Below are 26,447 nucleotides of genomic sequence, written 5' to 3' on the forward strand. Positions count from 1 at the left end.
ATATGAGTCCGGTGGGGGGATCGCACTTACGTTCAATGATTTTAGTTTTCTTAGTATTAACTGTAGAATTATGTTAGTCACAGGGGACTACATCAGAGCAACAAATAGTTTTGGTTATACGAGTCGGGGGGGGGGGGGTGCTTCTCGGACTTACGTTCAATGAGTTTTCTGTCAGTCACAAATTAGTGTGTTGTCAAAAGTTGTATTTTCCATAATGTACAAGTGGCGGCTAGAAAACAAGTTGTGTACAACTTGAGACTTGAGTAGGCCGCTATGTTGTCTTCGTCCATTCATTGGTACTATTTGATTCCTCTTTGAACAAAAAAAATCAGCCCAAGACAGCGAGAAGTTGTGTAACACAGGCTAGGGGTGCTGTAGTTTAGCCTCCGTTTAAGGCTTTCCTACGGCGATTTTTTAACTGATCAGGGCCAGGTTCTTTGGCTGGGGGCCGTATCTGCTTGGGATCCTGTAACCACTTTGATCCTGTAACCGCTATGACAGGATCCCAAGAAGATGCGGAGCCTCAAGCAGATACGTCCCCCCAGCCAAAGAACCTGGCCCCGATAAGTTGAAAAAATCGCCGTGGGAAAGCCTGAAACGGAGGCTAAGCCGCTGACGACCTTTCTTCTTCTCTTCCCCCAGGGTTCCAGTTCCAGTTTTCTCACTACGAGCGGGAGGTTGAGTACGAGGGGTATGACGGCTGGTACAACAACCGCGCGCACCCGGATTGGGGAATAGCAGGTAAAACAGTTTGTTACCTTCGCCGAGAAGGTTATATTTTCGTCAGCGTTCTTGTGTATGTGTGTGCGTGTGTGTGTGTGGGAGTGTGTGTGTGTGTGTGTGTGTGTGTGTGTGTGTGTGTGTGTGTGTGTGTGTCTGTAAACACGATAACTCGAGAATGTGAGTGAGTGAGTGAGTGAGTGAGTGAGTGAATGAGTGAGTGAGTGAGTGAGTGAGTGAGTGAGTGAGTGAGTGAGTGAGTGAATATGAGTAAGTGGGCGATCGAGTGAGTGAATTCCTGACGGAGTGAAGCATACAATGCAGGAATTTCATCCTGAGTCTAGTGACCAGGTTAACTTTTTGTCACATTCTGTACAGGAAAGAATCTGCTAACTTTGTACATACGGTGAAAGCTCAAGTGCACTCTATCGTAGGTTGTACTATGTCATTGAATGAAATATCCCATTGAGTTATGTTGGAAGTGAATTCCCTCACTTTAACATATATAAGTAGCACTAAAATGTATGTACCTCATGCGAAAAAAGCCAAACCTATATGATAAACTACTATACTTGTACTAACGTGTGTTTATTCTCTGACAGACAGCCCGCTGACGCGGCGTCTCCCGTCGCACTACCATGACGGTGTGTACCGCCCGTCGGGCTGGGACCGTCCCAACCCGCGCACCCTCAGCGAGCTTAGGCCCAGATCTCACCGCTGCCACCAGTGTATTGAGCCATTTCTACACTATGCTGGTACTAACATGTGTTTATTATCTGGTAGACAGTCCGTTGACGCGGCGCCTCCCGTCGCACTACCATGACGGTGTGTACCGCCCGTCGGGAAGGGACCGCCCGAACCCGCGCACCCTCAGCGAGCTTAGGCCCAGCTCCCACCGCTGCCACCAGTGTATTGAGCCATTTCTACTATACTGGTACTAACATGTGTTTATTATCTGACAGACAGCCCGCTGACGCGGCGTCTCCCGTCGCACTACCATGACGGTGTGTACCGCCCGTCGGGCCGGGACCGTCCCAACCCGCGCACCCTCAGCGAGCTTAGGCCCAGATCCCACCGCTGCCACCAGTGTATTGAGCCATTTCTACTATACTGGTACTAACATGTGTTTATTATCTGACAGACAGCCCGCTGACGCGGCGTCTCCCGTCGCACTACCATGACGGTGTGTACCGCCCGTCGGGCTGGGACCGTCCCAACCCGCGCACCCTCAGCGAGCTTAGGCCCAGATCTCACCGCTGCCACCAGTGTATTGAGCCATTTCTACACTATGCTGGTACTAACATGTGTTTATTATCTGGTAGACAGTCCGTTGACGCGGCGCCTCCCGTCGCACTACCATGACGGTGTGTACCGCCCGTCGGGAAGGGACCGCCCGAACCCGCGCACCCTCAGCGAGCTTAGGCCCAGCTCCCACCGCTGCCACCAGTGTATTGAGCCATTTCTACTATACTGGTACTAACATGTGTTTATTATCTGACAGACAGCCCGCTGACGCGGCGTCTCCCGTCGCACTACCATGACGGTGTGTACCGCCCGTCGGGCCGGGACCGTCCCAACCCGCGCACCCTCAGCGAGCTTAGGCCCAGATCCCACCTCTGCCACCAGTGTATTGAGACATTTCTACTATACTGGTACTAACATGTGTATATATCCTCTGACAGACAGCCCGCTGACGCGATGTCTCCCGTCGCACTACCATGACGGCGTGTCCCGCCCGTCGGGCCGGGACCGTCCCAACCCGCGCACCCTCAGCGAGCTTAGGCCCAGATCCCACCGCTGCCACCAGTGTATTGAGCCATTTCTACTATACTGGTACTAACATGTGTATATTCTCTGACAGACAGCCCGCTGACGCGACGTCTCCCGTCGCACTACCATGACGGCGTGTACCGCCCGTCGGGCCGGGACCGGCCGAACCCGCGCACCCTCAGCGAGCTTAGGCCCAGATCCCACCGCTGCCACCAGTGTATTCAGCCATTTCTACACTATACTGGTACTAACATGTGTTTATTATCTGGTAGACAGTCCACTGACGCGGCGCCTCCCGTCGCACTACCATGACGGCGTGTACCGCCCGTCGGGCCGGGACCGGCCGAACCCGCGCACCCTCAGCGAGCTAACCATGAAAGGGCTGACGGGAAACGGGTCCTACCGCAACCGCAGCGCACTGCTCACATTCTTCGGTAGGTACAACAGAAATGTCGCTTAATTTACAGATTTTCCATTCACCGTCTTACCCTTTACCCAGTATTCTCATTTCTTTCACAAGGCCTGACTAGCTGAAGAGACTTCTACTTAATCTGTCTATTCATTTGTTACACAATTTATTGGTTCTCTTGTCAATTTTTTATCCATCACCTTCCTTCCTTCCTTCCTTCCTTCCTTCCTTCCTTCCTTCCTTCCTTCCTTCCTTCCTTCCTTCCTTCCTTCCTTCCTTCCTTCCTTCCTTCCTTCCTTCCTTCCTTCCTTCCTTCCTTCCTTCCTTCCTTCCTTCCTTCCTTCCTTCCTTCCTTCCTTCTCTAGCGATTTGTTACGGTACTGCAGCGGAACTTCTTGTTTTGATATTTCTTGTTCTGTACATGCTATGATCCTCATTTTTGAGTGGTAGATAGCTCTTTGAGCAGAGAGTAAGTGGTGTAGGGCCCCCTAACGGCGTTTTCTCAATTAGTCTGTTGGTACTTAAGGCTTATACAGAGAAGAGTAGAGGTGACGTAGTATATTCGGCTGAAAATGTGAGCAATAGCAAGGTTGCATCACGCTACTAGTTGTTGAAAAAGTGCCTTGACCCCAGTCTGAGGACAGATGCTTTAAATTTAGAGTAAAGTGTATTTCCGTAATTCATCATCATAGCAACCTTTATCAGTGCTGATGTCGCCTCAATTTTTACACACAGAAGAACTTAATTGCGCGATAAAATCATGATAACGAACAATATACCTTGTCAGGGGAAGAGCCGTTTGAAAAGTTCAATGACAGCGTTCTTCACCTGACGTTAAGTCATTGAATTGCAGGAGCAGGTTTTGCTTCAGACTTTGAAAGAGAAAAACTCAAGAAGGTGTTGATGGATGGTCATGGTTTTTGGTATATGGATAACTTGAGTAATGGTTTACATAGCAAACAAGCTACCTGTATACCAAATATCATGGAAATCCAACGTTCAGTTATTCTCCTCAAAAGATTTTCACAATAACGCCCAAACATACACCACTTCTTTATTACATCAAAAGCTATCTGCCACCAAAAAAATCAAGACCATAGCATGTCCAGGTCACAAGATAGAAAAAAAATCAAGTTCTGCTGCAGTACCAAGCTCACATACTAGGAGGCCCAAAATCGACCTTGAATTTTGGCTTCACATACCAAATATCATCGTAATCCATCAAGAGGTTCTTGAGTTATGCTGCTTATAGTATTCCGGAAACACACACAGACACACAGACACACCCAAAACTATAACGTTATCTCCATTTTTCATGGAGATAATAAGAGGTGTATTTTTTATTTATTTCTCAGGCCAGCAGGTGGTTGAGGAGATCCTGGACGCCCAGCGCCCCGGCTGTCCGGTGGAGTACTTTAACATCCCCATCCCGAAAGGAGACCCCGACTTCGACCCGGACTCGCGAGGGGGGCGGGAGCTTCCGTTCCTGCGGTCCCGCTACGACATGGGGGTAACCGGGTACTCTCCTAACAACCCTCGGCAACAGGTGGGTCCATGTGTGTGTGTGTGCGCGCGCGTGAGTTCGTGTGTGTGTTCATGTGTGCACGTGTGCATGCGGGAGCTTCCCTTCCTGCGGTCCCGCTACGACATGGGAGTTACCGGGTACTCTCCCAACAACCCTCGGCAACAGGTGGGCCCTTGTGTGTTTGTGTGTGTGTGTGTGTTTGTGTGTGTATGTGTGTGTGTGTTTGTGTGTGTATGTGTGTGTGTGTGTGTGTGTTTGTGTGCATGTGTGCGTGTACGTGTGTGTGTATGTGTGTGTGTGTGAGTGTGTACGTGTGTGTTTGTATGTGAGTGTGTGTGTGTGTTTATGTACGAGTATGTATGTGTGTGTGTGTGTTTATGTACGAGTTTATGCTTGTGTGTGTGCTTGCTTGTGTGGGTTTGTGTTTGTGTGTGTGTGTGTGTGTGTGCTCGTGTGTGCATGTGTGCGATTTCTCTCTGTGTTGTTTTTTGTGTGTAGCATAACTCGAGAAGTACTGGATGGATAGTTCTGACATTTCGTAGGCGGGTAAGTTAGGTGTTGGCAAAGCAAAAGAAGAGCACAATTATGGGCGACATTCTGTGGTAGCGGCATTCTATGGTACTGCAGAACTGCAGACTTAGTTCATTGTTTTCAATTCAAGTAAAGAGATATATTGAGTGATGAATTATGAAAAACAAACAAAGGGTAATGTATTATTCGTTCTTTGCTGTTCCAGTTGAATGAGATCACCCCCTTCCTGGATGGAGGCTTGATGTACGGAGTGACCAAGGCTTGGGCCGATGCACTCAGGTGGGGAACATCATCCATCAATGACATAAATTTGCATGTAGCCTCCACAGATGTTCTCCCCTAAAACAGACGAACAAACACGATGGCTATATCAAGACAGTAAAGCTGATAAGAACCACATTACATACAAAGACGGTAATGAGTTAATATATTGATGTCAGAAGTCCTAACTGTACAAAAGTAGTCAACTCTGAACAACAAGTACATGTACTTGCTTTTGAACGTACATTTGATATAAACGTGCATAGTGTTTAATGAATACTGAAAAGACTATTGATTTAGGCGAGGCACATACATCTACATACTTTTAAAAAATTCCATAACGAAGTGTTTACAAATGCTATTTTAACTATACACCTACACAACCTCCCTACCCGCAGGTTGTTTAGCGAGGACAGACCAGGCCGACTCATGTCGTGCGGTGACCAGGGTCATGCGGACTGCGGAGACCTCTACCCCGCCTACAACACCCTGGGTCTTCCCTTCGCAAACCCGCCCCCACCCCGGGACCACGTTCTCAAGCCGTCCTACAGATTCTTCAGTAGGTTTCTTTGTTTATCTATATCTAATATACGTAACTGTATCATGTAACATATCAAAGCGGACTGCAAAGATCTCTATCCCGCCTACAACATCCTGGGTCGATGTCCTCCATTCTGTCCACCCTTCCTGGTTCGTTCAAGCTGCAGACAGCTAGGCTGAGTCTCGCCAGAGGGCGCTTCATGCAAGGTAAGTATCGCTTCAGCCAAGTCTCAGCAAGGAGGTTTGGTCTCAGCAAGTCTTCAGCAAGGCATTTTACGGATTGCGGAGAGGGCGAAGTCTTTACCTCCTTGGGAAGAGAAACATCCTTGGACAGAGCGTGTCGAGGTCTGTACAAGTCATACCGGTAACATCATTTGATGCGTCTTCAGTATAAGATTGGACAAGTTGTTGGCTAATTATGGGACATGACACCGGTCTGTTGTTGTCTCTGTGCAGCCGTTGGTCTCGCGATTCCGTCGCGGCTTCCAAGCACTTTGTCCTTTCTTCCCTCTCTATGTTAGGATCATGGCGAATCTACACTCATTTCACAAACAACCTTCCACCATTTCATCCCACTATCATGCCATAGTCGCGTTGCCAGCTTTTTAAAAAGCATTTCATGTTTCATTATTTCCAGAAATCGGGAACCCCCGCGGAAACGAGAACCCGTTCCTGCTGACGTTCGGCATCCTGTGGTTCCGGTGGCACAACTTCCTGGCCGACCAGATCCACCGGCAGTTCCCGGACTGGAACGACGAGAAGGTCTTCAACGAGGCGCGCAAATGGGTCATCGCCTCGCACCAGGTCAGCAGCACAGCTTTTCCATAACCCATTAACGAGACACATCTCTTTAAATGATATACAAAATCCGTTCCTTATGTAAAAAGAATTCAAACTCAACAACTGGATAAAACTTGGAGATTTATTTCCGGACGTTTCTAGTGACACCCATCAATCTTCTTCAGGGTCACTAGAATGATTCGAAAGGATGATAGCTTCAAAATAACTTACCACAGTAAATCGCATCACTGAACATTTCTTAAACCTTCACTTACTCACATTTCTTTCAGAAAATTGTCCTGTACGACTGGCTTCCAGCTTTCCTAGGAGAAGACCCAGGAAATTACACAGGTAAGGTGGATCACAAGGCTATGATAAGCCCTTGATATTGAGTAAACCATTTATTGCGTTACTGAGGAACTTTGTGATTTCCCTATGTTTTTGAATGCCTGAATATTTAGTTGATACGTTGATTCATGATATGACGTTAGCACAGTTATTTGACCCGCATACAGTTTTCAGGGATTTCTGCCATTGATGATAATCCTACCTTAGGGTTAAGAGCTGAATATGTTGCCCAGGATTCGACGGGTTAAGTTTCACACTTCCCTGTTTATTTGCAGGTTACAAGTCGTCTGTACATCCGGGTATCACACACGTGTTCCAGTCTGCCGCCATGAGGTGGGGTCATACCATCGTGCCGCCGGGGGTGTACAGGCGCAGCAGAGTGTGAGTCTAATGAAATATCCTTTGAAACAGCCGGTGTAGTATTTTACCCAGTACCTCAGACTGAAGATTACAAGCATCCACATACTTTCCAAGCAGAAGTTGGTAGGCCAGATTTTTACGTTTTTCCAACTCTCCTCTTCTGCTACAAGCGTCCTTCAAACATCTGCTTGGAGATTCGTCCCTGACAGGTTGTAACAGAAGAAGGGAGCGAGAATAACGTACGCTCGTACCGATTTGACTTCCAAAATTATCACATTCTTTACTTACGCACAACAGAGACTAGATGCCTCAAGCAGATCTGAATGTATTCTAAGATGTAGCAACTATCAACTTGCAAAAAAATGACACCAGAATTTTAAGATTTATTTTGTATTTCTATTTGGTGGTCACGAAATTTGCTGTTCTTTTCAAGTGTTAAGTCAATAAATCTTCTCCATGTCTGCACGTCGGTTTGCTCTTTTGTTGTTCTTTCTACCTGAGTTTTTTATTTATTTTTATAATGGCGAACCGTGTCGTACCTCGGTGGGAGAGAGTTGCCTTGGTCCGGGCAAGCCGCCAGACATGATGATGATGATGAGCTGAGTTGTGTGTTGGACAAACATTTGGTTGATCTGTTATCTGAATTAACCCACAGTAGGTCTGACGGCACGTGTGCGTGGCGCAGCACCACAGCCTTCACCAGTCCCCACACAGACGGCGCGTACTTTCACGGTCTAACTCTCAGCACATGTAACTCCTGTGCTGTTGACCTGTGCTGTGTGGTGAACAAACAGTTGATTTACTTGTTATCTGTATAAACCCACAGTAGGTCTGACGGCACGTGTGCATGGCGCAGTACCACCGCCTTCACCAGTCCCCACACAGACGGCTCGTACTTCCACGGTCTCCGCACATGTAACTCCTGTGCTGTTGACCTGTGCTGTGTGGTGAACAAACAGTTGATTTACTTGTTATCTGTATAAACCCACAGTAGGTCTGACGGCACGTGTGCGTGGCGCAGTACCACGGCCTTCACCAGTCCCCACACGGGCGGCGCGTACTTCCACGGTCTCCGCACATGTAACTCCTACTGGAACTCTGTGGTAAGTAAATTGCTTGTTTGTTTGTTTGTTTGTTTGTTTGTTTGTTTGTTTGAACTTTTTTAATTTATGGGAAGCTCAAATCGGCCTGCAGGCTGCTTTTCATACAAGATATTACAAATATACAGATTACGCCATTCTAACTTCTGCTAAATCTATAAACATATATCATTACGCATATAGATGGTACGAAACACATAACAGGGTGAAAACTTTGTGGTAGGTACATCAAGTCCTTAGTATATGTAAATGAAAAGTAAAGTTTGTTTTCTAAATTCCTATGAATTCCTAGCTCTAGTCCGAGCGGGTGACTGTTTGTCCCTTTGGAATGGAGATGAAAAATTTTCAGACTGTCAAATGCTTTTGTAATCTTTTTTTGTATCTCCATGTTAGAAAGCGAATGTTGTGTGTGTATACGAATTTCAAGGCGAATTTCTATTTAACATGTCAATCTTAGAAAAAGTCTGTTATCATTGAAGTGTCCTATGGCAGTTCATTCAATACTGAACTCACAGCTTGATATTCTTTCATTTTCCCCAGGAACCGATGGAGGAAGGTTTCCATGGAAACCCAAACGAGACGTACGACGGGATAGAGGAGTTCCTTCTGGGCATGTCGTCACAGGTCACCGAACGGGAGGACAACGTCATCACTGAGGATCTCAGAGGTAAGACCGTTGGAGAGCCCTCCAGCGATTTTGTTACGAACTGTATGAATTATGTACAGGGAGCGATATGTTACGTGGAAAAAGAGGAGTGTCTGCCATACTCTAGCTCTTGGTATGGCGTAACAGGCCGCTGAACGAAAGGATAACGTCATCACTGAGGATCTCAGAGGTAAGTTAACAACCGTTTGGTTAACAATCATCCAGCGATTTTGTTACGAACTGCACGTATTTTGTACATGGAGATTTGACTGAACAAAGGAATGCCTGTTATACACGGGGTATGTCGTCATAGATCACCGAACGAGAGGACAACGTCATCACTGATGATCTAAGCGGTACACATGTGAAGCAATTGCAACCGTTTGAGGGAGTCCTCTAGCGATTTTGTTATGAACTGCAAGAATCATGTACAGGCAGCAATATGTTCCGTGTTACAGCAATGCGCAAGCTCTAGTAATTAAAAAGTCCAATTTAAACCTTTGTGGAGGAGAAATATAACAACAACCACAAAACATGGGAGTACAGAAGCAAGTGTAAACATCTTTATCTGTTAAGTCACTTATTGAATTGGATAAGAAAAAGATAACTTCTAGAATGTCTATCGTATTTCTAAAGCCATGTTTCTGTTGTCCAGGCCGCGTGTTCGGCCCGTTGGAGTTTTCTCGGCGTGACCTGATGGCTTTGAATATCCAGCGGGGCCGAGACCACGGCCTGCCGGACTACAACACGGCCAGGGTGGAGTACGGGCTTGACAGGGTCGAGAACTTCTCCGATATCAACCCAACACTGTTCGCACAGGATCCGGGGGTGAGTGGTCTGTGTGTGTGTGTGTGTGTGTGTGTGTGTGTGTGTGTGTGTGTGTGTGTGTGTGTGTGTGTGTGTGTGTGTGTGTGTGTGTGTGTATGTGTGAGTGACGGGACCACGGCCTGCCGGACTACAACACGGCCGAGAACTTTTCCGATATCAACCCGACACTATTCGCACAGGACCCTGGGGTAGGTGGTCTCTACATAATGTAACGTTACCAACGAATGTGTGTGTGTGTGTGTGTCTGTGTGTTTGTGTGTGTGTCTATGTGTGTGTGTGTTTGTGTGTGTGTCTGTGTTTATTTGTGTGTGTGTGTGTGTGCATGTGTTCATAAATGTATCTGTGTTTAATGTGTTTGCATATGTACGATGTTTATGTGTGCGTTTGTGTAAACGTTTGTGTTTTTTTTGGATATGTATGTTACTGTGTGTCTTAAGCGCGCCCGCGTGCATGTTGTCGTTGTTGTATGAGATTCAACTGGAAAGGAAAGCTGACACATCAAAGAGAAAGGGATGTATTATTTTTGAAAAAACTGACTTTCTCTTCATGTCTTCTCAGCTCCTGGCAAACATCACCGCATTCGCAGCAGCTAACAACTGGACCCCTTACCAGTGCGATATCTGGGTGTGCGGACTTCTAGAGACCACCGAGAGGGGCCCGGGCCCGCTCTTCCGGGAAATCATCAAGGACCAGTTCGAACGGATCCGGGACGGGGACAGGTTCTGGTTCGAGAACTACAAACAGAACGGGTAATGTTTGGTTGTAACTTCATCCCAGGAGAGTGAAGAGTTTTTGTATCGTCCTTCTCTCTCTGTCTGCCTGTCTGTCTGTCTGTCTGTCTGTCTGTCTGTCTCTCTCTCTCTCTGTCTCTCTCTTTCTCTCTTTGTCTCTCTTTGTCTCTCTCTCTCTCTCTGTCTCTCTCTGTCTCTCTGTCTCTGTCTCTCTCTCGCTCTCTCTCTGTCTCTCCTTCTCTCTCTGCCTCACTTTCAGTCTCTCTCTCTCTGTCGCTCTCTCTCTCTCTGTGTCTCTCTCTCTGTGTCTCTCTCTCTGTCCCTCTCTCTCTCTCTCTCTCTCTCTCTCTCTCTCTCTCTCCCTGTATGTGTGTGTGTGTTCGCGTGTCTGAATGTGTTTGTGCTTGTTTGTGTTTGTATCCCTGTCTCTCTCTCTGTGTAGATGTAAATATGTGTCTGCGTGTGTATGAGGAGGTAACAAAATGGGTGCATATCGACACTACAAGTTGTTACCTCGTCCTGATAGGGAATATAAAAACAATGGATTCTATGTATTAACGGTGCAGTAGCTTTTCTAATAACGACTATCAAACAAAGATAACTGTAGTGCATTTACTGATAAGAATGCCAAACCAACAATGGTTTGAAACTGAAAGAATAACAAAGAATCTGGACCACTGTTGTTTTGTTTGCAGGTTGTTCACTGAGGATGAAATAGCTCAGATCAGGAACCTGACCCTGTATGACGTCATCAGCAGCATCACCAACATCACCGACATGGACATGCAGGAGGACGTCTTCATCGCCACCGGTCAGTTCAAAAACTTTCCTCTATATCATAATATCTTAAACATATATTTGTTTGGAAGTTACTAGAATATTCATCAATCAGTGACTTAAAAGGTAACAAGGCACGTGCCTCCAAATTTCCAATGTCTACTGTACATCTTGATCACGGAGTGACCTAGTCTCGCGAGAACACGAGACTAAGTCGAGACTTGTGTAGATCTTTGTTTGCCATTTAATATTGACACCCCTATTTCCAAGAGGCCTGGGGGACATGAAGTAGAAAAAAAAGATACCTAAAATATATGCGGACAGGAAAATGATGAACGCGATGTCCATGAGTTTATACATAGCAACATGAGAGCAAATATCTAGATGGCCATTCGGTTATCATTTTACTGAGTTTGCTTCTTTTTTCCTGATTCGTTGAACCTTGAAACGTGATATCAAAACCGATCGAAGGTTCCGCTGTGGTACAGTAGAAAGCCACCCGGGGATCCACAATCTACTTGTTTATTCCTTTTGCCAACTCCTACCAACATGTCAAATATCATAAAGATCCATCCACGACTTCCTAACTTTTATTGTTCAGAAACACACAAATACGAAACACATGCACCCGAAAACATTACCTCCCTTCGAGACGAAGGTAGCTAGCTAATTCCCGTGCCCCCCACCCTCCCAGATTCTCCCTGTTTCCAGCCAAAGCAGCTGAGCCAATTCGACATGGAGCCGTGCACCCCGGACAGGCTGGGGGACCCGGCGGACTTCAAACGGCAGACATTCGACTACTTCAGCGGCAGCGAGTGGTCCTATGCCCTGTCCTTCGGCGCCATGGGACTGTTCGTAGTCGGTAAGTGTGCTAGCCTGACTAAATCGCGCCCCTAGCGGCCGGCCCGACTGCAACCACCCCCGAGGGTCCTTAACCTCCACCAGAGAGCTTGTGTAAACTCAGGCTAGTAAATGTGCATGTCAACGTTAGTTTTCCCATGTTTTGTCCCTTGGTGAATATATGGTATTGTAGGGAGAGCGTGACGTAAGATAAGAAGCTCACAATTTTTCCGCAGCAACTTCTGCTTGAAGATTAGTGCAATGGGTCTATTCGTAGTTCATAAGTTTACAGGCAAACTCAAGCCACCCTAAATCTTGTCCTTTGGAGCGAAGAAACTGTTTGCAAGTAGCATGTGTGCACGTCAACGTTACATTTCCTATGATTTGTTCCTTGGTGCAATATATTGGATTGTGGGGAGAGCTGACAAAAATCGGGCATATGATAAGAAGGTCACCCCCCCACAACTTCTGCTTGGAGAGTAATGGGACTGTTTGAGGTTTGTAAGTGTGCAGGTCCACGATAGCCATCGTATGCCTTGTCCTTTGGACCGATGGAACTGTTATGGCTGTTGATAAGTTTGTAAGTCAGCGTTAGTATTCCTTAGTCTTGGTCTTTGGAGAAATGGGGTTATTTGCAGTCTATAATCTTGGATCCAACATGTCTTCGTAGTATCATGTTTCATCTCACATAATTGCCTACTTGACATGCACTCTTTCTCTAAAGGCTGCGTTTTGGTGCTGGTGTGTCTGGCCAAGCGGAGAAAACTGAAAGAAGCCAAAGAGAGGATCGAGCACAGGAAGACTCAGACCACCAGTGCAACACGCAGAGAGAGCGGGGCGTCAACCATACTCGGTAAGGAAAAAATATACAAGAAAAACAATACGTCAATTTTTCATTTAGGTAATAATGTTGTATGATAGCCAAAAACAACGTTGAAGATTTAAAAGTGGACACGTTTTGTCGGTGTTAAATTCACCTATATTTGATCACATCAGTGGTTGAGTTCGAAAATTGGAAAATAACTCTATTAATATGCTAGTCTTGTAAAGACTGGTACGTCCAAATTTAGTTAGAACTAGTCCTCAACAACATGCCTACTTGTCGGAAAACAGTGTACGAATCATTTTCACTAAACCCTTCTTGCATCCCAATCCGTTCAAAGTCTTCTGAAGTCTATCGCTTCTAAACTTCCTAAAAGACACGTTTTTTTTCTCTGACTGGAGACAACAAATAAAAGGTTTTAGCAAACTCGGCTTGCAAAGTAAAAAAAAGTCTTGCCTTGAAAACCATCTCTCATCCATTCGAAACAAATATTTGAGAAATATCAAAGGATTAGTGCTCACTCTGTACCATTCCAAAAGGGTGACGCTTCCACACACAATCTTTTAAACTGCTAGATATTAGCAACATTCCTACTGCCGTGTATGTACGAGTTCACATACATTGTACTTGTTGCAATTGTCGCGCAATAAAGTTATTCTTCTTTCTTTCTCATCTCCCACAGCATCTGAGTACATGGGCGGGAAGGACGGAGAACACAGCGTGCAGGTGATGCTGGGTCCGGGGAAGGAGGTGAAGGTACTAATCTTCTGACATCTATCGCTTCTGTTCTCCTACAGCATCTGAGTACATGGGCGGGAAGGACGGAGAACACAGCGTGCAGGTGATGCTGGGTCCGGGGAAGGAGGTGAAGGTACTAATCTTCTGACATCTATCGCTTCTGTTCTCCTACAGCATCTGAGTACATGGGCGGGAAGGACGGAGAACACAGCGTGCAGGTGATGCTGGGTCCGGGGAAGGAGGTGAAGGTACTAATCTTCTGACATCTATCGCTTCTGTTCTCCTACAGCATCTGAGTACATGGGCGGGAAGGATGGAGAACACAGCGTGCAGGTGATGCTGGGTCCGGGGAAGGAGGTGAAGGTTCTGGACCAGTGTCTGAACACCATCCGGACCATCGACTTGAAGAACCACGCCAGGCTCGACATCTACCTGGCGGTGGAGCGGAACGGAACCATGCTGGCCATGAAGATCCCTAAGGAGTATGACCTGGTAGGTAAAATAGTTTCGTATGTAGTTAAATAGTAGCATGCGTACTCCAGTGGTTAGCGACCATGCTTCTGGACCATTGAGTCGTAAGTTTGAATCTCCGCTGTGTCGCTCATCCGACATGCATCCGTGGTCCTCCGTTCTTTGTTTTTGTCGAAAAGAACAAGGTGAATTTCTCCGTACATGATTAACATGTATACACTGTACATAATGTCTGTCTTCTCTGTCCACTCAACTGTTCATTGAGTGACTTTAAGCTGAACCGTTTATTGATCACTGTTGTTTCTTGAAATCAGTATTTATGCTATAGCTATGGAAGGGGAATTCAAATGCATGCCATGGTCATATCCTATTTATCTCCATTCTACTGGTTCTACATCGTCATCCTCTTGGTGACCATCATCTTTTTGTTTTGTGTCATAGAGTCTGCATTTCGACACGATGGAGAAACTCTTGTTTTCTTTTTATCTCATTTTGTTCAGCTTGTGCTCTTTTCTGATCTACTCTGTTGTATAATATTGTACCATCCAACTATCCACTAGGTATCCTATCTGACCATCATCTTCTTGTATTGTGTCCTAGATTCTGCATTTCGACACGATGGGCGAGCACAACTTCTGTCTCCGCGAGCTGGAGAAGTTCTTCGGACAGGAGGGTTTGAGCTGCAACAAACATGAGATGAAGGGCAAGGAGCTGATGAGCAAGGTCAAGACGAAGGCTGACCGGCAGAAGCAGCTGGAGAGGTTCTTCAGGATCAACTTTGCTCAGGTCGGTATCCATATTCATATTCATATCCATATCCATATATGTATCCGTATATACCTGTATCTGTATTTGTATCTGTAGTTACATACTATACCTGACAATTATTGCCTTTCTACACTAGTTTTTACACTGTGCCGTAACAGTAACGCAAATGAGAAATACGAAAAAAATGGAATTACTAGCAGGTATACTAAACTTAATGGTATGTTTGTTAACCATGAATATGCATTACGCCATATTACTGTGCTATTTCGTAAATGTCATAGTCTGGTGCTGACTGAATTGTGATTAACATATATGTACGGTGTATTGCAGTAGTTTAATAGCTTCATTCCTCTATGTGAAAAATGTTGCTGTTAGCTTTATATTTTCATAATCTCTCAGATATTGTGCCCTTGAGAAAGGCACTTTACACGACTTTCTTTGCTCCACCCAGGTGTAAAAATAGATATATTGTTCTCTGAACGTGGCACCGTTAAAATAGGTTATGTCGTCCTTGGCTGTCCAAGAGCGAAGTAGAAAAAAACAAAGAATCCTTTAAGTTATTTGACTATCATACCACATTTTTCAGGCCTTCGACGAAGACAACCCAGTCGAAGACCAGATGAGCTTCCGCGAGGCCCAGGAGGTCCTTTCCTGTGAGCTGACCGAGGCGGAATTTGCTCAGTGCCTGTCTATGAAGCCCGACTCCATCTTCGTCGAGCAGATGTTCAAATTGGTGGACAGGGACGGCAGCGGGTACATCAACTTCCGAGAGTTCCTGGACGTCATCGTCATCTTCGCCAAAGGTTTGTTTCTCGCTTCCTAGATGGGTGTTGAGAGGATTTTGAGAGTGGCCTGAGCATGTCCTCTTTCAGACATTTTTATTTTGAAAATCTATGGCAGGGAAGTAGACATTTGTATAATGATTGCAAGGCCTCAAGGAGGTACACGGCAACTATGACTTCATACTTTCTGAATGGCTATTGGTTCTGAAACTAGCCTGGTGATGTCTTCTTTCAGACATTTCTATTTTGAAAAGCAATGATATCAGGGAAGTTAAGGGAAGTTAACCTTTGAATTTGTATAATGATTGCATGGAGGTACAAATGTACACGGAAACTTTGAAGTCGTACCTACAAGCCTAGGAAATGATTGGTTAACTCATTGTCACCACGAAGAATCTTTTTATGAGTGTAGTGAGTTCGTAGAATACGCTAAGATGTAGCTCTCTTCAAGCATAAGAATAACGACTTATCTCCTCCTACTAGTTGTGTGCACTCGTTCAGAAGTCAAATGGCTCGGTTGAGATTCGAACTCCGCACCCCAATCCAAAAGGAAGCCTGTTAACTGCAGCGTGCTGTTTACATAGGTCTACTGCGTACTGTTTACATTTGTTGTGTCAATAAAGATTGTTATGTCTATGTTTACACAGGTACTGGTGACGACAAGGCCAAGTTGATGTTCAACATGTATGACGTGGACCGAGATGGGAAACTCACCAAGGAGGACTTCAAGAACATGCTCAGGTGAGGGTCGGAAACTTCTAAACAATTATAATAATAATAACCTTTATTGTACATTTATGCCCTATGCCGGGCTAAGTACAGGCATATGGATGCAAAATACATGGTAACGTTCATATGATGACACTGACAGGACATCTAATCTAACAATGGATCTATAACTACTCTAATTCATAGGTTCGGCTTACAGTGCAGTACTTACCTTAAAACCACTTTTATCACAACTCTCTGAATATTCGACCGTCTGAACAACCATTTGAAGGGCTCCTACAGTAACGTTAAACGCAGCTGACTCCAGTTAATAGTCACCGATGACTTCAAGAATTTGTAAAGAGAGTATAGGTATAGTGTAGTTTGGAGTCTACATATTCAATACAAACTATAAGAAAAAAATGCTGTCACATTGTAGTTAAGGGATGACCCTATAGCTCAGCTGGTAGCAATCCCACAAGTTCTATTAGTTCCTAACTTGAGACCCTGGTTCAATCGTGGGAAGGGCATATCAGTTGGGGCTGCACCCATCTTTTGGTAGGGACGTAAAATGGGGGCAATGTATTCGGGGATGTGTCTCGAGCACTACAAGGGTCTAAACTAACGAACGAACATTGCAGGTCGATGATGGACATGGTGAATACCAGCTTGTGGACTTGATGATAGAAAAGAGTGGGATAACAGAATGGAAAAGCAATTTAAAAAATAAAAAATAAACAAACAACTGTTTACCCTGCAGGTCAATGATGGAGATGGTAAACACGGAGGTTGAGCAGGACCAGTTGAACCAGTTGGTGGACGCCATGATGGAGGCAGGAGGGGTGAGTGACCAGGAGGTACTGACTCTGCAGGACTTCCTCGGCATCCTGGGCGACCAGAAACACGCCCTCAACAGGGCGGGGCTCCAGGTGGATCTACCAGGTGGGACGTTTTATACAATGGTTTTATTGAAGTAATCCTTGTCCAACAGCTTGCAGCCATACATGGCTGAATTGATGTACAGACATCACAACAGCTCTGTTCCACATTAATGATGCGGTACATACGTTAGAATTATGAAATACCAACACATTAAAATAGTGTAGCTTACGATAAAATCTTAAGCTTGAAGCGGTTAAAAACTATAATTGCACTTAAGCGTTCGCAGTACGGGTACTGAGTAGGTTTCGCACAAAGTTTACATGCGGGTGGCGCTCTCGTCTAGTAGAGCGAGGAATTTAACAGTCTGACAATATGTAGAATACTGCTGATGTGGAAGCGATCTGCTGTTGTGGATTGCTGTGTTGATGTTGATCAGCAGATTTTCATGTCTTAATTGTAAACAAGCTTAAGCCAATTAATTCAGCCTCTGTGCTGCCATGAGGTCTGTATTTGTTTGTTGCATAAACCTGCCATTGCACAAAACACCCCCCTCCCAACGATATACGGCGAAAATTGCCAATACTAAACAAACTGGCAATCTGTAGAGAATCATAACAGTTTTGATAGTGTAAGATTCGAGGACGATGAAGCTTCGATGTGAGTTGGGCACCGTTAATGATGTTAAGCTATGGCACCCCAACTTGCACCATTATTATTTTTTAAGTATTGGTGCCGATCTTCTAGTGTCTTCAGTTTTGGTACCCTTACGTCAACTAGCATCGTTATTGGGATCCAAAATATCCCTAAATAAATAGTCCCTCAAAGCGGCAATCCAATACTACACTGTGCACTGTATGCTTTTTTTTTCAGAGTTACTTTAATTTTGAATGTGCAAATCTTGAGTTGAAAAAATACTCTTCTTCGTTGCTGTTTGCAGACAATATCAAGATTCCTGACACTAAAGTTGTTGGGCCCAGACCAGCCTTGCGGAGAGAGAGTACTATAATTCGGTTGACCCAAGTCCATCAGGCCTACAAGTAAGTCGAAAAACAAATTTAAAAGATGACATTAAAACTTAATGGTCCATATGATATACTAGACTGTACTGTTGGAAGAGGGGGAGGGGTACAACCAACATTATCACCGACTCTCCTGCTATGCCTCCTGGTACTCCATTATTTGTCGAATCATATATTTATGTTTAGCCATACCTAGTATGGCTAAACATATTGTTTTTACTCATGTTTCTTCTTCTCCTGTCAAATTTTCAAATCGATTCATCTCTGTCATTTTTTGACCAAATGACCTGAAATTTGGTACAGAGGTAATGTAGGCAAAAACCAATGTGCGTTCTTTTCCGTTTTTTTATATTGACCTTGAAAGTGATTTTATTGAGGTTTTTAGGCTATTTTTAGCATATCTTGGCCTCCTGCGCCCTGGTATTTCAACCGAATGACCTAAAATTTGCTGTATATGTGGCTTGAGCAAATATTTAAAGGACTACATTCCCATTTTTGGCATACATATATTCAAAACGATTTATTTTGGGCTTTCTTGACAATATTTGCCACTTCTGTCACTTTCAATACTACATATGACCTAAAGGTCATTGACCCCAAGTGCCTTGCACCTGGCCTTGCATGCCTGTGAGCCTTGCGACCACCTGATTGGTCAATTGGTTTAATCTAATTATCTTGCATTCCTGGCGCAGGTGTGCTAGTATTCATGCCAAATATGGTATGGGAATTCCTAGGACATGTCATTACATGGCTTTGTTCACTCTTTTTTTAACAAAGATACATGTACAATATTGCTATAAGTTTCGAAACTATCACAATATAGATTCATCTTTTGTTCGTACAGTTTCGAACATTGGTTAAATGAGCCATACGAAAGCAATCTACACGTCCCTGCTAAGTAGCTGATAGCACCTAATGATAGACCAATAAAGACGCCCACCGCGAGAAGCCTGGCAGGCGATCGTAGGTGTTTTGTTTACTTTCGCGGTATCAAAAATTTCCACGTGAAGAGCGCGGTTGGGTACTCCCAAAATCCTACTACGCCGGACAGAAAAGTTTCCATCAAATTTGTTAAAATCTTGAATAGATCTAGTTTCAAGGAAACACGACACACACCACGCTATCGGCACGGTACGGGGGTGTCGCCAGCCGAACAAATCCCCCGCCGCTCACGTTAACCCGCACCCGTTGTTTACGTTTGGAACTGAGGTGAGCTGAGAAACACAACGCTCGTTCAAACCTTACTACTAGTACCGTTGACTGTCACGCCCTTCGAAGCGGTAAAACTACAGTCCGAAGATTTCTGTGTGTCCTTCAACAACTACAGATAATCGAAGACTCGTCACGGCATGGCTAGCACAACAAAACAACGAGCGCGCTCAGCTTCTGTAACGTTACATATCGCCTCGTTTGCTTACGAGGAGGAAAGACCGGACATAAACATTTAACGTCATTATCGGGAAAACACCATGTTTCGTTAAACTGAGTGGTTAAACTGCAGTTTAGGAAATTTTATAACAGAAAATAAGTTAAATCAATGATTTTGTGAATGTTTATTTTAGCACTAGTTATTCCAGATATTTTCAAACTCCAAATTCTTCAACACAACACGGGAGATCGTTTCTCCTCAGACTGGCGCGCAACTCCTGACAAAATTGATTGATGATCTCTCTCTGCCGCATACATGATCAGAGGCGGGTGGTAGGCGGTGCGTGGGGAAACTTCAATATATATAATGTAGCGAAGTGTTGCACAAGGAATTCTCACGCTGAGGGGTACATGAAATAATGCTTACAAAATAGACCTCTATGAATCGGGCTACATTCAGCAATGGTAGACGGATTCGGGGCATGCCGCGCAAAACACACGGTCTCACTGGGGACAGGCGTTTTGGTCCCGCACGTTGTCGCAGCGGTGCGTCGCCGCTACGCGATCGAAAGCACGCCGCTGTCTGTCTCGGACCAACACGCGTCTCCCGTGATGTGTAGCGTCCACCAGGCATTCCTACATGTCCTACGTACGGGCGTATGGATCGTAGAATTCGGCAAAAAAGGAATGATTAGGCCAGTAGAGTCAGTCCCCGGTAAGGTCAATGATTCGCCCGTTTGCGCTAGCTTGTAACGTTAAATGAATGCACCCTCTGGTGGCCAAACTTCACTGACAAACTTTCTCCCTATTATCATCATGAGCTTGCGTTAGTCTGGTACTAGTGACTATTATGTGCCGGGAATGTTTATCTATCGCACGCCTTGGAAGGAAGTTCAACCATGATAAATGGTCGGCCGTTGCGAAAATTTGGAATCCCATGCTCTTGATTTTCGTGATTGAATCTGTAAGAAAATATATTTTCATGTCGTTTATGTTTTTGGGACGGACGCCGGGACGGGGTGATTTTTTTCTATCATAACATTTTCGTCCCGTTAGTAATGCAAATCGAATCGTGTTGCACACGAGGCAAAACACTAAAAACGTGGGTCTTGTGGAGTGTTTTGGAGCGGGAAAATGCCGGATATTAGCGGTGCCGAACAGTGTACATCGTCGCGCGCGGGTGACGCTCCGTCAAAACAAATCCGCTGGTGGTTTAGCGCGGCCACCGAAAATAGGCAGAAACACACAGGAGGACTTAGCACCTTCGTTTATGGGGGCAATTGTGAAAATCTTTTGTTACAAATTGTTCGAACATTGAAACATTTGGATAGATGGTTTGAAACTGTTCTAAATAAAGAGATTTTTTGTGTAGTTACGTTCGAAATGTTTCCAACGTATGTGAAATAAGTTCAAACATGTTATAAGTTTCAATTCTAATTGTTTGAACACTTTAGAACTATTGTGACTTAGACATTCTTTTAATCAAAATAGTTCAAACATATTACAAATATTATATTAAAACCCTCTCGGTGACTTGGAATTGACTCAAATATGTTGTTTTTGGTCATTTCCTTCTTCTGTCAAATCTTCATATGTATACTATGGAAAACTTCATTCTTCCGTGGGGTTGATCTTTTTTAATTCAATTTTGAACTGGGTTGATTATGCGCAAGAGTGTAATTTTCAGCGGATATTTTTCGACTGGTTTACATGGAAATGGCACGGAATATCCCATTCTTGCAAGGGGAGGATTCTTTAATTATTTCTTTCAATTTTGAGCTGGAATGATTATGAAAAAGTCCATTTGTTAGCAGAAGTGTATTTGTTAATCAATAAGTGGATATGGTTGTGGACTGGTCCATATTGTGTTGAGGTGCTACTGGAAGACTCAATTTTGGACTGGGTGATTCATTTTTTTTAGTGCAAGTATTTTAGAATGGTCCATTGTTATTTTGGGAGAGTCCATTTTTTGCATGGCGAGGAGTATGGCTAAACATGCTGTATTTGCTCGCAAATGTTGCCTTTCTAGTTATTGTTTGTTTTACAAGAGTGGCTCTCTCAGTGATTGAGCACTGCTTTTCTGAGTGGCGCTTGGTACAAACAATGCAACAATATATACAAAACAAAAACAGATTTGTGCATCAAATTCCAGATTTCTTATCCATAATAGTATCCGTTACCCATGCCAGGTCATAATGTTTGGAGGTATGTTTGCAAACATACATTTTCAATTGGATACTTGAGTTTTCTTTTAACACAACCGGTAAGTTTCCCTGCTGACGTTTTGGTGTCTGTCAGACACCTTCCTCAGAGCTTCTGATCGGAGTGCTGCTTCTCACCGTCAACAGGTGAGACTCACTGAATGTGTAAAAAGAAAACTCCAATATCCTAGTATGTTCTACCAAACTGGTGAAATTATTTTCGGAAATACTTTTTCAGTGTAAGAAATTTGTCTGTTATCTTTTCCTGTTTCCATAGCAACTGGTGGCGTCAGGGTCCGAACCAGAAGGGAAGCTGCGGTACATGTTTGGAGCGTTCGCATTTTCAATACAAGAAATTCGTATTTTCTTTTTTTTCTGGTTCTACAGTAACAAAGCTAGGGATTCTATGGCGTCACCACACGCTGGTGGCGACAGGGCCCGAACGGAGTCTGCGGTACATGTTTGAAGCGTTCGCATTTTACATGCATGCACTATGAATGTATATGTTGCTTTTTTCCTGTTTCCATAGTAACGAACCTGGTTAGTTACGGCGTCACTACACGCTGGTGGCGACAGTACAGGGCTAGAACGGAGGCTGCGCTACATGTTTGGAGCGTTCACATTTTTCATGCATGAAATTCGAATTTATATGTTGCTTTTTACCTGTTTCCATAGTAACAAACCTGGTGAGTTACGGCGTCGTCACACGCTCGTGCCGTCAGGGTCCGAACCAGAACGGAGGCTGCGGTTCGGCACCAAGTCCAAGATCTACACCGCCAACAAGCTGAGTCAGCGGATCAACAGCTTCACGAGCAAGGTGCAGAACAACAAGCTGCAGATCTTCTGGATGACGCTGTACCTGCTGGTGACCGCAGGGATCTTCATTGAAAGGGCTTACTGTGAGTGGACTGCGACTTTTTGAACCATTATGTTTTGTCTGTTTTGTATATTCGTCAGTAGTCTCATCAGGTTAGCAAGTCACTGGATATCAAAGGTTTTGATTAAAACCGACGTTTCGGCAAGGTAATACTGACCAGTTCTATTTCGTATTGCAGCTAGGTGTCGCTGCTAACAGATGCGGTCCCGAACGAACGATATTTACACATAATATACAGTACCGGCAATTACCAAAAAGCTTTCGATCAGTCCCTTTCCTCCACGTAAATCTATTATTATTTTACGTATTACTTAAACCAAGGAGGTTTTATATATAAAACCTCCTTGCTTAAACACAACGACTTTTCGACCAGATCTCTTCTTCTTCAGGACGACTGCCCATGCCTCGTGATGTTTCCGAGACGTTAGAAATCTACTAAGTAAACACAGATGAACTTTTATGCTGATTACAGTTTACTCGATGGAACGTGTGCACGCGAAACCTTACTCTTCAACCTCCTTGAACACAGGTCCCCAATTTCATGTCCCTTCTGAAAGACAGGTACAGCCCCAACTGAGATGTCCTGGCCCAGCAGTTGGGTCTCCCAGTTACCAACTCATAGGAACTCAACTGTGAGGCTGCTACGATTTAAGCCATTAGAAAGACATCCCTCCACTACATTTAGGCAACAGTACTGTGATCAATTAATTGATCTTTTTCACTCCTTTCATACCCCCAGTTTACTCTGTGGAACGAGAGCACGCGGGGCTGCGGCGGATCACGGGGTTCGGGGTGTCGGTGACTCGCGGTGCCGCCAGCGGCATGATGAGGAACTGCAGGGGCGTTTTTGTCTGTTTTGTGTATTCATGAACACACGCTCCGATTAAATATTACTGAGGTATACCTACTGGCTGTTATGATACAAATGACGAATAATTGACGAACATTTATTCCACTACCAGTTTACTCGGTGGAGCGCGAGCATGCTGGATTGCGCCGGATCACGGGGTTCGGGGTGTCGGTGACCCGCGGCGCCGCTAGCGGGATGATGTGGACCTACTCCGTCATCCTCCTCACCATGTGCCGCAACACCATCACGCACATGCGCGAAACCGTACTCTTTAACTTGCTTGAGGCACCTCCTTGAACACAGGTCCCCAATTTCATGTACCCTCTGAAAGACAAGTACAGCCCCAACTGAGATGTCCTGGCCCAGCACTTGGGTCTCCCAGTTACCAACTAATAGGAACTCAACTGTGAAGATGCTACGAGTTAAGCCCTTAGAAGGACATCCCTCTACTACATTTAGGCAACAGTACTGTTATCAATTAATTGATCTCTTTCACACCTTTCATACCCCCAGTTTACTCAGTGGAGCGTGAGCACGCTGGGCTGCGGCGGATCACGGGGTTCGGCGTGTCGGTGACCCGCGGCGCCGCCAGCGGGATGATGTGGACCTACTCCGTCATCCTGCTCACCATGTGCAGGAACACCATCACGCACATGCGCGAAACCTTAAGTTACTCTTTAACATGCTTGAGGCACCTCCTTGAACACAGGTCCCCAATTTCAAGTCCCCTCTGAAAGACAGGTACAGCCCCAACTGAGATGTCCTGGCCCAGCACTTGGGTCTCCCAGTTACCAACTAATAGGAACTCAACTGTGAGGCTGCTACGAGTTAAGCCATTAGAAGGACAACCCTCTACTCCATATAGGCAACAGTACTGTCATCAATAAAATAATCTTTCACTCCTTTCATACCCCCAGTGTACTCAGTGGAACGTGAGCACGCTGGATTGCGGCGGATCACGGGGTTCGGCGTGTCGGTGACGCGCGGCGCCGCCAGCGGTATGATGAGGAACTGCAGGGGCGTTTTTGTCTGTTTTGTGCATTCGTGAACGCACGCTCCGATTAGATATTCCTGAGGTATACCTACTGGCTGTTATGATACAAAATGACGAATAATTGACGAACATTTATTCCACTACCAGTTTACTCAGTGGAACGGGAGCACGCTGGATTGCGGCGGATCACGGGGTTCGGGGTGTCGGTGACGCGCGGAGCCGCCAGCGGTATGATGTGGACCTACTCCGTCATCCTCCTCACCATGTGCCGCAACACCATCACGCACATGCGCGAAACCGTACTCTTTAACTTGCTTGAGGCACCTCCTTGAACACAGGTCCCCAATTTCATGTACCCTCTGAAAGACAAGTACAGCCCCAACTGAGATGTCCTGGCCCAGCACTTGGGTCTCCCAGTTACCAACTAATAGGAACTCAACTGTGAAGATGCTACGAGTTAAGCCCTTAGAAGGACATCCCTCTACTACATTTAGGCAACAGTACTGTTATCAATTAATTGATCTCTTTCACACCTTTCATACCCCCAGTTTACTCAGTGGAGCGTGAGCACGCTGGGCTGCGGCGGATCACGGGGTTCGGCGTGTCGGTGACCCGCGGCGCCGCCAGCGGGATGATGTGGACCTACTCCGTCATCCTGCTCACCATGTGCAGGAACACCATCACGCACATGCGCGAAACCTTAAGTTACTCTTTAACATGCTTGAGGCACCTCCTTGAACACAGGTCCCCAATTTCAAGTCCCCTCTGAAAGACAGGTACAGCCCCAACTGAGATGTCCTGGCCCAACACTTGGGTCTCCTAGTTACCAACTAATAGGAACTCAACTGTGATGCTGCTACGAGCTAAGCCATTAGAAGGACATCCCTCTACTACATTTAGGCAACAGTACTGTTATCAATCAATTGATCTCTTCCAATCCTTTCATACCCCCAGTTTACTCTGTGGAGCGCGAGCACGCTGGATTGCGGCGGATCACGGGGTTCGGCGTGTCGGTGACTCGCGGCGCCGCCAGCGGCATGATGAGGAACTGCAGGGGCGTTTTTGTCTGTTTTGTACATTCGTGAACGCACGCTCCGATTAGATATTACTGAGGTATACTAGTACCTACTGGCTGTTATGATACAAAATGACGAATAATTGACGAACATTTATTCCACTACCAGTTTACTCAGTGGAACGCGAGCACGCTGGATTGCGGCGGATCACGGGGTTCGGCGTGTCGGTGACGCGCGGAGCCGCCAGCGGGATGATGTGGACGTACTCCGTCATCCTCCTCACCATGTGCAGGAACACCATCACGCACATGCGCGAGACCTTCCTGCACCGGTACATCCCCTTCGACTCCGCCATCGCCATGCACAAGATCGTCGCCATGTCTGCGCTCTTCTTCACCAGTAAGACAGTCTTTATTTCTACTTGAACTATTGAATGGGTGTACTTATTTATTGTACACATATACCCACTGGGTAAAGTAATACATATACAGTTTACAAATATAAGCAATGACAAGCTAGCACTAGTTTGATAATTACATGGTTTTGGCTTCTTCTCGCTTCTTAGTAATGGTGTAAAGTACAGATGTGCTTTATATTTAAAGGCTGTTTAAAGCCATTAGAAATATTAACTTTTCTGCGTTGCTATTGTGTATGAATGGGGAAACATATATTGCCTTTATGATTAGTTGATAAACATACAAAGATTTTATACTGCTTTGAAGAAATAAATTGATGGGAATTGTGTAGATCTAAAACTCCTGTAATGCTGTAGTGGTTTGTTTAT

At 45.2% G+C, this 26,447-nt stretch overlaps 1 protein-coding gene across 1 annotated transcript in view; it reads left to right on the plus strand.

The window, feature by feature from the left end:
- Nucleotides 1–986: 986 nt before the first annotated feature.
- Nucleotides 987–26,447, plus strand: part of LOC136426513 (dual oxidase 2-like) — a 32,450-nt gene continuing 6,989 nt past the window's right edge. Inside the window, exons 1-30 of the mRNA XM_066415178.1 lie at nucleotides 987–990; nucleotides 1,323–1,475; nucleotides 1,683–1,808; nucleotides 1,862–2,014; nucleotides 2,222–2,347; nucleotides 2,403–2,528; nucleotides 2,582–2,707; nucleotides 2,763–2,924; nucleotides 4,255–4,445; nucleotides 5,161–5,234; nucleotides 5,615–5,775; nucleotides 6,394–6,560; nucleotides 6,827–6,887; nucleotides 7,160–7,265; nucleotides 8,071–8,181; nucleotides 8,236–8,347; nucleotides 8,885–9,011; nucleotides 9,646–9,818; nucleotides 10,377–10,567; nucleotides 11,245–11,360; nucleotides 12,021–12,188; nucleotides 12,891–13,019; nucleotides 14,017–14,219; nucleotides 14,799–14,984; nucleotides 15,553–15,769; nucleotides 16,396–16,489; nucleotides 17,217–17,398; nucleotides 18,276–18,375; nucleotides 22,602–22,825; nucleotides 25,832–26,062. Coding sequence (XP_066271275.1) covers nucleotides 987–990; nucleotides 1,323–1,475; nucleotides 1,683–1,808; nucleotides 1,862–2,014; nucleotides 2,222–2,347; nucleotides 2,403–2,528; nucleotides 2,582–2,707; nucleotides 2,763–2,924; nucleotides 4,255–4,445; nucleotides 5,161–5,234; nucleotides 5,615–5,775; nucleotides 6,394–6,560; nucleotides 6,827–6,887; nucleotides 7,160–7,265; nucleotides 8,071–8,181; nucleotides 8,236–8,347; nucleotides 8,885–9,011; nucleotides 9,646–9,818; nucleotides 10,377–10,567; nucleotides 11,245–11,360; nucleotides 12,021–12,188; nucleotides 12,891–13,019; nucleotides 14,017–14,219; nucleotides 14,799–14,984; nucleotides 15,553–15,769; nucleotides 16,396–16,489; nucleotides 17,217–17,398; nucleotides 18,276–18,375; nucleotides 22,602–22,825; nucleotides 25,832–26,062 — 4,300 coding nt within the window. The remainder of the gene's footprint in view (nucleotides 991–1,322; nucleotides 1,476–1,682; nucleotides 1,809–1,861; nucleotides 2,015–2,221; nucleotides 2,348–2,402; nucleotides 2,529–2,581; nucleotides 2,708–2,762; nucleotides 2,925–4,254; nucleotides 4,446–5,160; nucleotides 5,235–5,614; nucleotides 5,776–6,393; nucleotides 6,561–6,826; nucleotides 6,888–7,159; nucleotides 7,266–8,070; nucleotides 8,182–8,235; nucleotides 8,348–8,884; nucleotides 9,012–9,645; nucleotides 9,819–10,376; nucleotides 10,568–11,244; nucleotides 11,361–12,020; nucleotides 12,189–12,890; nucleotides 13,020–14,016; nucleotides 14,220–14,798; nucleotides 14,985–15,552; nucleotides 15,770–16,395; nucleotides 16,490–17,216; nucleotides 17,399–18,275; nucleotides 18,376–22,601; nucleotides 22,826–25,831; nucleotides 26,063–26,447) is intronic.

The sequence above is a fragment of the Branchiostoma lanceolatum genome, chromosome 2 (genome assembly GCF_035083965.1).
Source record: "Branchiostoma lanceolatum isolate klBraLanc5 chromosome 2, klBraLanc5.hap2, whole genome shotgun sequence".
NCBI classification, from domain to species: domain Eukaryota; kingdom Metazoa; phylum Chordata; class Leptocardii; order Amphioxiformes; family Branchiostomatidae; genus Branchiostoma; species Branchiostoma lanceolatum.